Source organism: Siniperca chuatsi, linkage group LG18 (assembly GCF_020085105.1).
Source record: "Siniperca chuatsi isolate FFG_IHB_CAS linkage group LG18, ASM2008510v1, whole genome shotgun sequence".
NCBI classification, from domain to species: Eukaryota; Metazoa; Chordata; class Actinopteri; order Centrarchiformes; family Sinipercidae; genus Siniperca; species Siniperca chuatsi.
The window spans coordinates 14,338,386-14,350,196 of NC_058059.1; the positions used below are offsets into that span (position 1 = coordinate 14,338,386).

The 11,811-nt window shown below is 36.2% G+C and overlaps 1 protein-coding gene across 1 annotated transcript; it reads right to left on the reverse strand.

Annotated features, from left to right (window-relative positions):
* On the reverse strand, positions 1-11,811 carry scarb2c (scavenger receptor class B, member 2c). The gene is made up of 12 exons (XM_044175214.1): positions 11,569-11,811; positions 10,752-10,909; positions 8,924-9,068; positions 7,852-8,043; positions 7,548-7,639; positions 6,629-6,748; positions 5,930-6,108; positions 5,649-5,767; positions 3,819-3,892; positions 3,305-3,356; positions 1,858-2,010; positions 1-1,356 (listed from the first exon to the last, which is right to left on the reverse strand). The coding sequence occupies exons 1-12, from the start codon at positions 11,689-11,691 to the stop codon at positions 1,318-1,320; spliced, it is 1,446 nt and encodes a 481-aa protein (XP_044031149.1). The 5' UTR covers positions 11,692-11,811; the 3' UTR covers positions 1-1,317.

The following is an 11,811-nucleotide window of genomic DNA, read 5'->3' on the forward strand; positions in this document are numbered from 1 at the left end:
TTCAGAGAATATGAAGCAGGTTTATTGAAGTTGTAGCAAATGACAAGACAATGTGCAAATTGTTAGATACTGTACGTAACCTATTGAGAGTATGTAAACAGTGACTTCATATTGATTTTACTATGTAGGAGTAGTAGTGTAAACAACATTCTTTTTTACATATAAAATAAAGACGACAACAAAATTAGATAACCTGTTAGTGATGTGTTTGACACAGCGGTTATTCAAATTCAAAGAAAATTACACATTATTAATGACATTCTGTGTAGTGCTGGACAGAAAATCAATTGCATTTTAAGAATGGGTAACCTAATCAGCTGTAGCCCAATAAAAAACAATGTCTTTTGCCCCCCAAATCTTTAGATAAAGTTGTAATAATCTGATAATATTTTGTTTAGGAGTGCAGAATTTAACCATGAAAATCGTGGACAATTCCTAGTTGTTAAAAGGTATAACACAATTTTCCATTTGGTCAAATATTTATCAGTAGTAGTAGTAGCATGAAGCTGTTCATACACTAATTTTAGCATAATATCAGTAGAAATTCAATGAATGACTGAATGAGGGAAAATATGCTTCACACCATCATGAGACAAAACATCATACTCCACACCAGGGAAAAACCTTCCCTTTACACTACTACTGTTGAAGTAATACTACTTGGATGTTATTATACTATTTACATGTATTGTGGATTACTGGATTTCCATTGAAGGCTACGACAAAGTACATGGTTTTAAAAAGGAAGCTTTTCCAGTTCACTATAGGTTCAGAGCTCCAGCCAGCCCAAGACACTGAAAGAAAAGTCTGAACAAAAACCATCAAATGTGATATTCTCACAACATCCAACTCATTATATGTCAAAATGACTTGAGAAACTTTTTCTGAGAACAACAAATTTTAGGCAACAGAAATAATATTCATAACATAAAAAATAAAGCATGTGTGTGTTAAGTGCAGGTATAATTACAAACGTTTTCACACCAACTTTTAACATTTGCTAGTAATAAATTAGTCAGACCAAGCCCTGACGTTTTCAATTTAAGATTTCATTAAAAAAAATTTAAAAAGGTATTTTAGCATCATTACAACAGACTTGAAAGGAAGACATTAACCCCAACCCTGTAACACAGTCCTCTTCACTTTGTTTCCTAAAACCAATAGATCAAAAAAACTGATTAAAAGGTGGAACTCTGGTTAACAATGGGAACTGTTACTTTGGAGTTGATGATAAATACTGCAGATCAGTTGAAGCCTTGAAATATTGACTTATACTGCAAACATGGCAATTCTCCTCCTTTCACATCCTGTTTTGTGCTATGAAGAGAGCAGGGGCTGTCGTTCAGCAGCAGTGCTCTGAAAAATGAAAATAGACACAAAAACGTTACCTTAAGAAAGTGCTGAAAAACATGTATTTTAAGTGACATGTACATAAATATTTAACATATTTAATGTACATATACATATTTAACTTGTCACTATAACATTATCTCTGAATAATATTTCAAAAAATAAACAACAGAAAATCAAAACTTACACAAGAACAGAATTTTCTATATCACCACTAGAGATGAAATGATTATTTAATTAATTGATTATTATATTTATTATTAATTAATATGAATAATTAATTAATAACAATTCTGATAATCGATTAATCGTGATAGTAGTTTAGTCAAGCAGAAATGGCAAATATTGTCTGGTCCAGTCCAATGTGAAGATTGTTCACAATATTTTTGACATTTCATAAACAATTAATTGATTAAAGGAAAACAAAATCAACAGATTGACTGAAAAAGAAAACAATAGTTAGTTGCAGCTCTAATGACCACGCAAACCCATTGATGACTATCTCACCTCAGGGACCTTCTGTCGACACATCAGAAACATGAAGACTCCTCCCAGAATGATGCCTAGACCAATCAGCATGAACGGAATGTTCACCACGACATTCTGCTTGGCAACAATCATCTGCAGCTTCAGGACTGACGTTTCGTCGATGATGACGCTCTGAGAAGATGGCAGGAGAGCGAGATTAGAGGTAGACTTCAGCATAACATAAACACACTGTCAGAGGTAGATTATCTATTAGAGTAAACTTTATACTTTGTTATTCTGCATTTCATGTCTGTTAATAATTTGAAAGCAAAGAAGGTTGTCAGGATTAGAATTTTATAAGCAACTGAATTGAAATTTAACCACTATTCGATATGTAATGTTGAATTTGTAACTGAATTTATAGCACAGTATTTCATTTGAAAACCATCTGTCTGAATGTATGTGATCTGATTTGAAATTTCCAGAAGTTTATTTGAAGTTGTGCAAATTCCAAAACTTGACATTAAGGAGTTTTCAAAAATAAGATTTGAATAAGTCAAATTCATACACCAAAGTTCACGATGAAAAGTTCAATTTGGAACATCTGAGCTACTAAGGATCGATCACATGATCCAAGAAAAAGAAGTTCAGAGCGACTGATAACCCTGCACACTCAGTTTCTATCTGAATCTTTAAACCTGATAAATAAATCTAGTCTCTGAATTTACAAAACCACATAAATTCATATAGATGGCTTATAAATTTAAATATTTTAATGCTATGAATTCAATGACACTAAAAGTACTCAGTAGTGGTTAAAATTCACAATAAGGAAATCAGTTGCTCATAAAATTATTTTGACCTTTCTTTGCTTCCATACAGGTTAAGCATTCTCATAAGAGTGTGTGCTTCACATTAGGCTCTACTTACAAACTGTCAACTATCAAAAAAGCTTTATTGCCACATCTACAGTATGTCTTACAAGACAGAACAGCAATTAATTTCCGGCTAATTTTAACAAAGGTTCAAATTTTAAAAGGACAAAAACAAGTAAAGTGTGTATTGAAAAATGACTGGGACAAATTTTAACTAAGTACACAGGCTAAATGACACTGGTAGTCCACTTCATAAACAAATCACTGTCTGAGCCAATCTGCAACACATACTCAACATTATCTTGTTCTTAACATAAATGCATTTCAAAGTGGGCCAACTAGTGTAATGTTTGAATGGTGGAATTCAGCAATGAGATGTATCATTTCGAAATCATGTTAATGGTGTCTGGGATATTATGTATGACACATTCTTGTGACAGACAGGTGGATGAACCAAGTGTGAACAAGGTCATTGAAACTCTTTGCCCTTTGAATGTGGTGTAAATATGGATTCAGTTTGGATTGCTGATGAGGGTGTATGTTCCACGTGGCAACCAGTGTTCAGTATATGACTAAGACAAAACGGTGTGTGTGTTTGTGTGTTTTTGTACCTCATTGAGATAAACCACGGGAAAGACCATTGTCCTCACGGTTCCTGTTTGACTAAAAAAAAAAAAATTTAATTATTCACAATCTCTTACCTAATATCATAATAATAATTAGTAATTCGCCTATGAGTTAATAAATAAATGACAAAGAGACATGCAGAAAACTGTTAATGTCTTTGAACGACTAAATCTCTCTGGGCATGCTGTTCAGTGTGTACATAATATAGTGTACATTTAGTTTGTCTATATATACCTGTAGTTTGACAACATGTACATCTGTTCGGTCTGGACTCAAGATCATTATCAGTGTTTGTTCCTTCAGATGCCAAATAGATGCATAACAAGTGAGCCGTGACTGTCCAAGGGTCCATTAATGATGATGATGGTGGCAAAATTTCTTTACAGTTATCTTACTGACAACCATAGCCATACAGCTATTACAACTTTATCAAAGCCAATATGACAAAAGGTGCAGTATCTCAGCTACAGAGACAGATGAAGGCGATGAGCTGATTACCTGAAGGTGGGGATTTTCTCGACATACACGTTGACCTGCAATCGCTTTGCTGCTTGCAGGATGATACCTGTTAGCTGCAAAACAGAATTAAACTTTGTTAGCGAACACGTGGTTTAAGACAAACTTAAGAGCGCTGACCTGTGTGCAGAACTACACGCACACCTGTCACTCCTGATGTATGAACATATATGCCTCATTATAGCATATTCAGCACCAATACCACATGTTGTCAAGACACTGTGTGAATTTTGCAACAGAGCTGTATCTGCGTACATCTTTATTGTAGGCAGCCCAAGTGAAAATCACAGTCCTGAAGCTGGCAGTGAAGGCGGTTTGCTCTACCCATGAAGTTGTACAGGGCACCGCAACCCAGTGTTTATGACATAAGTTGCAGGACTTTAACCAGTCTCAATAATCTCCTGCATTGGCACAGTGAAGATTACAGTACAGGAGGAAGGATAAAACAGACAAAACAGTAGCTTGTTTACTGGTTTCAAAGACTGATCTCAACTTTGATAACACCACCTTACACGTTGGTGTTAATGAAGTGTACATGACTAAGTATGAAATGAAAGTGTATGTGTCACAGTTGCATGACTGGTTAGGCAAACAGACAAAATGTTCTTGTCCACATATTTTTTAGTAATTTACAATAACCTTTTCCTTAAATATTTTACCATCTTTGATATGCATGCATCACGATCCATTTTTCATTTTGCTTATGTAAGACTAATTGCACCAATGCAGACCTCTAAAAATACACAGCAAAAAGGCAAAGGGAGTTATATAAAGTCTTAATGCAAAGCAAGCACTGCATGGCTGCCAACGAAAGATAACAATCTGAAAGACTCAAAACAGAACTCTGTATTATAATTTAACTTTAACTTATTTATGTCTTCTTCACTGTTTATGTCTTTGTAGTCTGTCTGCTTACTTGCAGCAGTTAGTGTCATATTCAGGACCGGAAGAAAATGATACACATTTTGTAACAAGGGTTAATCACTATGAGCAATGTATTAGCTCCTACTTTACTTTTAAAACTTAGAAAAAATCCTTTGACAGGTTACATAATCATTTACAGTACATTTTCCCTTGGTTTCATTATAGAGTGTATCTGTCAAATGTTGTTAGCAATTTCTCTTATGGATACCACTACTGACACGAAACACTGGCAAAAAAAAAAGATTGTATAAATATATACTGTATATATCTTGCACTAAGGTATGTGATGCATCACAGAATATGGCTCTGTATTTCTTTCTCAAATGTACTACATTATAGTAATAGTAACCTCACTTCCACATCTTCACAGGATTAAAATTACACCAAATCTATGTATAAGGGTGAACAGATGTCCAGTGTCACAATGTGCTCCTGGAAGTGTTTTTTTTCTATCTGCTTCCCAAGGATTTACCACAGGCTCAGCCAAGTTATTACAGTATTGCACATGATAAGAGCTATTAGAGCTTATCTTTGGTGACAGCTCCATTCCATGTACCGCTGCTTTAATTTTTAACCATTGTTAAAAAAATAAAAAAGAAGGTCTATTTCGTGTGTAACAAAGCTGAGACAGTTCACCATCTAGTGGTAAACATGAATGGTTTTTACAGTGAAGTAAGAGAAATAAAAAATATATTTCCATATTCATAGATTCTGGATTTTTCAATAAGTCAAGGAGTAGATGTAATTTTAAGAATTTTAAACTAGTTGATTTAACTTTTTTTGAGGGAAAAATACCAGACACAAATTATTATTCCACACAGAGTATTTTCATATGTCTTAAAAACATGTCTGGAGGGGATCTTTAACAATTAAAGTTGAAATTACTACCGGATTGATATCAATCGTAGTCTGGTGCTGCTCCTTGTTAGGCCTCATGCCAAATACATCCTGAACAAATTTCTCATCTGCCTGGTAGAAGTGTGGTGAGGACATTATGATGGGAGCTCCTGGAAACACATAAAAGATTCAGTTAGAATAACATTATGAAAGATATTCAGCAGAGCAGATTCAGAAAAAAACAACAGTTCTGGTGAAGATCCAAGAGTGCATTTCACTCATGATGTTCTTGTGTTTTTTCATGCAGACCAGCTGCTTAATGCACTTCCCACCTTGTTTACATGGGCTGACATTCAGCACGCCAGAGCCCATGCAATTTCCAGAAGGGACACAGAAGCCTGCGTTGGCTGGGTTCAGGGTAATATTGGCAAACACGTTGCTAGGGAGACTGAAGCGATACCCAGGGATCCCCTTCACTGTCACATCGTCCTCGTACATAGCGTACAGAGACCTTGGAAACAGAGTCGGATGCTGGTTAATCTTTGCAGGCTGCAAAGGTTGTGCTGGTCTTTGACATGTTACTGCCTCATAACCATTGGCTGTCTTTTCACAACCTCAGTCAGCCGTGAGTTGACCTGCACATGCTACACTCTCAGTTCTGATGTCAAAGTGAGCTGATATTAGTTGTTTTAAGCAGCACTAAATAGGTAGTAAGCTCATACCAAGAGGCCAACATTGACCAGCCATGCAAACAGCCAGGCTAAATTTGTATCATTAATCCCATTACCAGACATGAATAATGCTGAGGAAAAAGGCTTAGGAAGACATTCTTAGGATGATGGAGGGGAGAGACATTTCACTAGGCAACTCAAGCCAGGCAGGTAGGACCAGAAAAATGATGACTCAGCAAAAGAGGAAGCAGAAAACTATATATAATGATTTGGTGCATGCCCAATTATCTTTGTGGACATATATAGTCTTCCAGCAGCATGGTCCTTAGCTGTCTGTAAAACACTTGGCAGTCGACTCACCTGCACAGGTCAGAGGAGAACATGTAGAGCGTCTCATTCTTGGTGATGACTGGATGGAAAGATGCTCCATTGGTTCCATTGATCATATTGCACTCATCAGACGTCCACCAATTCAGCGAGCTGCATGCATACACGCAAAAAATAATTTTATTAATATTTTTGTTTTTTTATCAGTATGTCATTTATGTATTTAATCACGTTTCCTTTGTCAGCTCAAATGAAGGACTGCGAACCAATTTGTTAGGCAAAAAATGTGTTTCTTAAATGTTACAAACAGTGTGGGCTTGCTTCAAGACCGAAAATGTTTGTAGATCAGAAAAGGCTTGGCTAAAGCTGTGGCTGCGGCTGCTGAACAGCAGTCCTTCATGTGTTTAAGCAATAGTAGACATTTTGGTCTGTTTGCTAAGCTAAGCTAACCGTCTCCTGGCTAAAGCCTCATATATAACTGACAGATATGAGAGTGGCTTTGATCTTCTCATCCAAATCTCTGCAAGAAAGCAAATAAGTGTATTCCCTAAAAAGTCAAACTACTCCTTAAAGTGCAGTGTTAGCTCTCTAGCAAGTCAAGCATAGAAGATCATCGTTATACCGTACTGACAGACACAACAGAAGAGTCTGAAACAGGTTTTAAAAGAGAGACAAAGATAGTGTGGCTTTTTGACATAAATAGCTCTGATGAAGGATACAGGGCCTGTGAGTGAGCTTTCTGTGGCACAGATAACCAACTGAGTAACTGATAACTAACTAACATAAATAATCATTTCATTAAACATTACATAGACAGTGATATGACAATGGCAGTGAAAATCAACAGGAAACTGACTTTGTGATCCCTTAATGCTATCACACAGGATGAAACCAGCCTTGATCGTATTCCTGTCTGGTACTGATACAATCACTTGTTGTATCACTTATTTACCTTTCACCATTCCATGTATCCACTTTAGCAAAGTCCTTGTAGTTTTGCTGGCCAGTGAAGAACACATATTCGCCATCATTGGAAGCATTGTTCTGTAAGAGAAAAAATGAATATTTTCAACAAACAGCTCTCACACAAGAGAGTCCAAAAAACCCAGTTTCTTTATAATTAATCAGAAACTCTTGATTTTCTGTGATTCTAAGTTTCTGTGCTGTTTTCTGATATATTGTGTACCTTTTTATGAATATACACCCTCCAGTCTGTACAAAGTATACAATAATGTATTCATATGCTTAAATAAGACCTTATAGAAGAGTCCAAAAACATCATCCAGATCAGGTTGGAAATTTCTAAGGGCTTTGAGCAGGCCGTCTTCATATCCCCACAGCAGCTCTCCCACTGTGCGGGTGGTGAAGAGGTTTTCGTTTGTGCCCCGCATGTAGGAAGAGATCACATTGGCCATGAAAGAGTCGTTCTTGAATCTCTCCATCACCGTCTACCAGGAGAACGAAGGGAAGGGATCTTGTTAAAGACAACCAGTTATGTAAAGAACTTAATTGCATAAGTTCAATAAAGAAGACTACGTAATAGAATGAATCATTTATTTAAGTATTAGTAACATGTAAAAAAAATAAAAAATAATCTATAGGAGAGTTCACATTACAGTAGCACATTACAACAGAACATACCATATTATCAGTCTCAGTGCTGTGATACATCGTTTACTTCTATGTTTTTGTAACAGTAAAAGGAAATCACATCTAATAAAGCAAAATAAATATTAACACTGGAGAGAACAGAATAAGAATATTAGATAAAAACTACTCGATAACATGTACTAAACTGTAAAGTGTACAATTAAACTATTCAATTCCTGTGCCAAGTAAAGTTAGTTGAATTATTATCAGTAGAAGGTGGAAAGAATTACACAACATGCATCATATGAATGATAAACGATATAAACTTAATAACTTGCACATTTTTTTAGACAATCCTTTTATTCTTTTGTGGCTGCCAAAATCATCTCATAACCTTTTGGGGAGGCAAAACGCCTGGGCTAAGAGTCAGTGATATTTACTGTTTATTATGTTATAAATAGCTGTAACCTGAGTGTGTTGTTACTCCATAGCGTGAAGTACTTCTTATTTGTTTCAAAAGTAATGTTACTCCTTGTTGTTACATGGAAGACACATTAATCTATTGATCTTTGATCTCTTACTTTAAAAATATTACTTAAAATATTAATAAAACACAACGTCCTCGTTTGTATGTTGCTGCTCAATAAAATAAATAAATGAAACTAGAAAATAATACTACTGTGACTCAATGATGTATCATCAAACAACACTAGTAATTCATGGATTTCTGTGGCTCACCATTGCAGGGATGTTGACTGTCCTGATGAGGTCACTCTCTGGACCTCGGGACATGTTACGCTCGAATATATAAGTCTTAGTGTTGACAGCTGTTACTTTAGTGCCATTATCCTGGAAGTTCACATGCTCCATAGGCCGGTACTCTCTGTGTAGAAAAACAGAACAACTGGGTTAAGGTTGAAAGACGTTAAATGATGTTCCTTGTTACAGAGCTGCAGCCAAATATCCCATTTGCAATATTAAACAAAACATTATATTAGTACCAAATAAAACACAAAAATAGGATGGTATTATTCATCATGTAAAGCCTTTTACAACTTACAAAGAATCTCACATTTACTACACATGTAGTATCTGCACCTCAGGTTGCAGAGAAAGGGCTATTGTTAAATAATTATAAAATTATGTATAAAAAATCATATACTAGACTTAAATATGGCATAATGCAGGAAGAAGAGGTGTCCTTTAACGTTATTGGTTATCTGTTCTACACAGCTGATTATCATTTTCTTGTAACTTTAAACATATAAACATATAAATGTGAAAGTTTAGGTCAGGAAGTGGGTAATAATGGCCTTTTCTCAACAACTCGACATGAGGTGCTGATCAGTGATTCAGAGCAGAACATGTGTGACTGTTCAGCTTCCAGCGTGACTGTAAAGAAGCTCAGTGCCAAAAAAAATAAGAGAACCATCTTTTAGGTGTGTGGTAAGACATCTACCAAAGTTGGGTTTAAAGAATAATAGGAACTTCAAGATTCTACAAGTATGTAAATGTACCACAGGGTATTTCAAGTATTGGAGTAGCTGTCTGTAGCTGCCTATGGGCACAGTACAATGATTTGTGGCAGAAAAGAAGGAAGGAAAAATAGAAATATGTCAGCAGTAGAATTCTGATTTCTCAGTGAGACAAATTGGCAGCTGTACAAAGCTAATGTGTCTGTCAGTGCTGAGAGTGGAGACGCAAACAGAGACAGGACCACGCTACTATCTCTCTGCTTCTGTCTCTGCAATTTGTCACTGTCATTTTTGAAAAGACAATACATTTAGTAATGGTAGAAACATGGTTTTAATTTTTCCACCCCAAAATAAATGCAGAATCAAACATATTTTGTGTGTGGCAGCTTTAGTGTTTTTATCTGCTTGGTGGTTTTCCCAACAAGATGCACTATAGTCACATTATTTATGTGAACCTAAATTTACTATGTTAAACTTTGTTGTTGTAATTCTTTCAACTTGGCACCTTCACCATTATTCTTTCAAGTCAAGAGTACCATTCAAAACTTCTAAATCTTTCTGAACAATTCTTAATAGATAATTAATAGCTTTGTGGACTTAAGTTCTTTATCAATCGAAAGATGTTATAGTTTATAATCTATTGCTTGTGCATGTTCTGCATTCATGTGCACCACTGCCCTGTGTATCTATGGATCCTTTCTTTCCTCTTTGAATTTCAGTTAATCTAATCATCAGCTTTTGGCACCGTTCTACCTTGAGGGATGACAGACTTTGTTTCCATTGTATGAGCTGTAAATGTGCAACTGCAACATGGTTGGCTATGAGACAGCCAAAAAAGCTTTGTACTCACCCCAGAAATACCCGTAGAACTGTAAGTAAGGGGCTTTTCAGTTTTTACATTTTTTACTGACTTGACAATTTGGCTTATTCAGTTTATTTATATTCATGTATTATATTAATAGTTTAGAAGGAGGCATCTTGAATGCCATGGCCTTTCCCTCCCCCTCCTTTAGTTCTGTGAGGCACTTCTGTTTTATAGAGCAAATGAATAGAGAAATGAGAGTTAGGTCTTTCTCCTATTCCTCTCTCACCTGTATGTATATGGTCCAATCTCCACCACAGCGGGCCTCTCCCCATCCAGCACCTCCAGGGGATTGGTCAGATTAAAGAAGTAAAACTGCATGTAAATAGGGGCTGGTGGATTCTCCCAGGCCTCAAACGCCTCTGTGCCATTCTTCAAAACGACTTCCTATGTGGGACAAAGGGGAGTGGGTTAAGTGTCCTGCACAGTGAAAAATGTGTCACCTTAGGGGAATGGTTAGTCTGCTGCTGACTAAGCTCCTCACAAACCGCATTAAACCAAGTGGTGACATGACTGGATTAGCTGTCATGATATGCCTTGATATGCATTAAAGTAGGCCAATGAGGTGAGGATATCACAGAGCAGGAATAGACGAAAATAACTGTGAAAACTATGCCAGATGATACCCCTTTGAATATGTAAAAAAAAATAAAGAGTTTATGATAACCATGCGAATGCTAGTGACAGAATTTCATCAGCCATTTCATCCCCCCCAAGCAGCTAAAAAATTAAGGTTAGTTCATTAAACTGACTACATACTATGTATTTATAGTCTATGTCAGTATCGGCAGCAGCATTCACAACATGCCGAACATAGTGAGCCGTTTGAAATAACTAACCTAAATGTGACTCATTAGTAAAACGTCGAGCTTCGTAAGTCAGCCAAAGACCTAAAGCTGTCTGCAAACACAGCAGACTGTCTTTGCTGTTTTGTCAAATCACGCTAGCTAACATTAGCGGTCACCAAAATGTCTAACGTTAGCTTATTTAGCGATTATCCATCGTTAACAGTTGTTATAAAACGTTAGCCTGAATAAGATGCTTACCTTTTTAACCATCGACTGTACGAAATGTGGAAACACGTTAGACAAGACCAAAGAAATACCCACGATCAAAGTCAGTATGGAAAAAACTCCGATACTGTAAATACAACATGATTTCAGTAGCATGATGAAACAGCAGACTAAAATCTAACATCAGTAGCTTTCACTGACATCAGCTACTGTTTGTGTGTGCTGTGTTTGTTTTGATCGCCCAGGAACTTGCTAGATGGAGCAAAGACACACATC

What these genes read in the sequence shown, in the direction of transcription:
- scarb2c (XM_044175214.1), bottom strand. Translation starts at nt 11,691, where the DNA reads ATGCTACTGAAATCATGTTGTATTTACAGTATCGGAGTTTTTTCCATA. An exon ending in TTCTCCTCTGACCTGTGCAG is followed by an intron (nt 6,109 to 6,628) that starts GTGAGTCGACTG and finishes TCTGTTTCCAAG; the next exon opens with GTCTCTGTACGCTATGTACG. An exon ending in CCGTGGTTTATCTCAATGAG is followed by an intron (nt 2,011 to 3,304) that starts GTACAAAAACAC and finishes CCATCTTCTCAG; the next exon opens with AGCGTCATCATCGACGAAAC.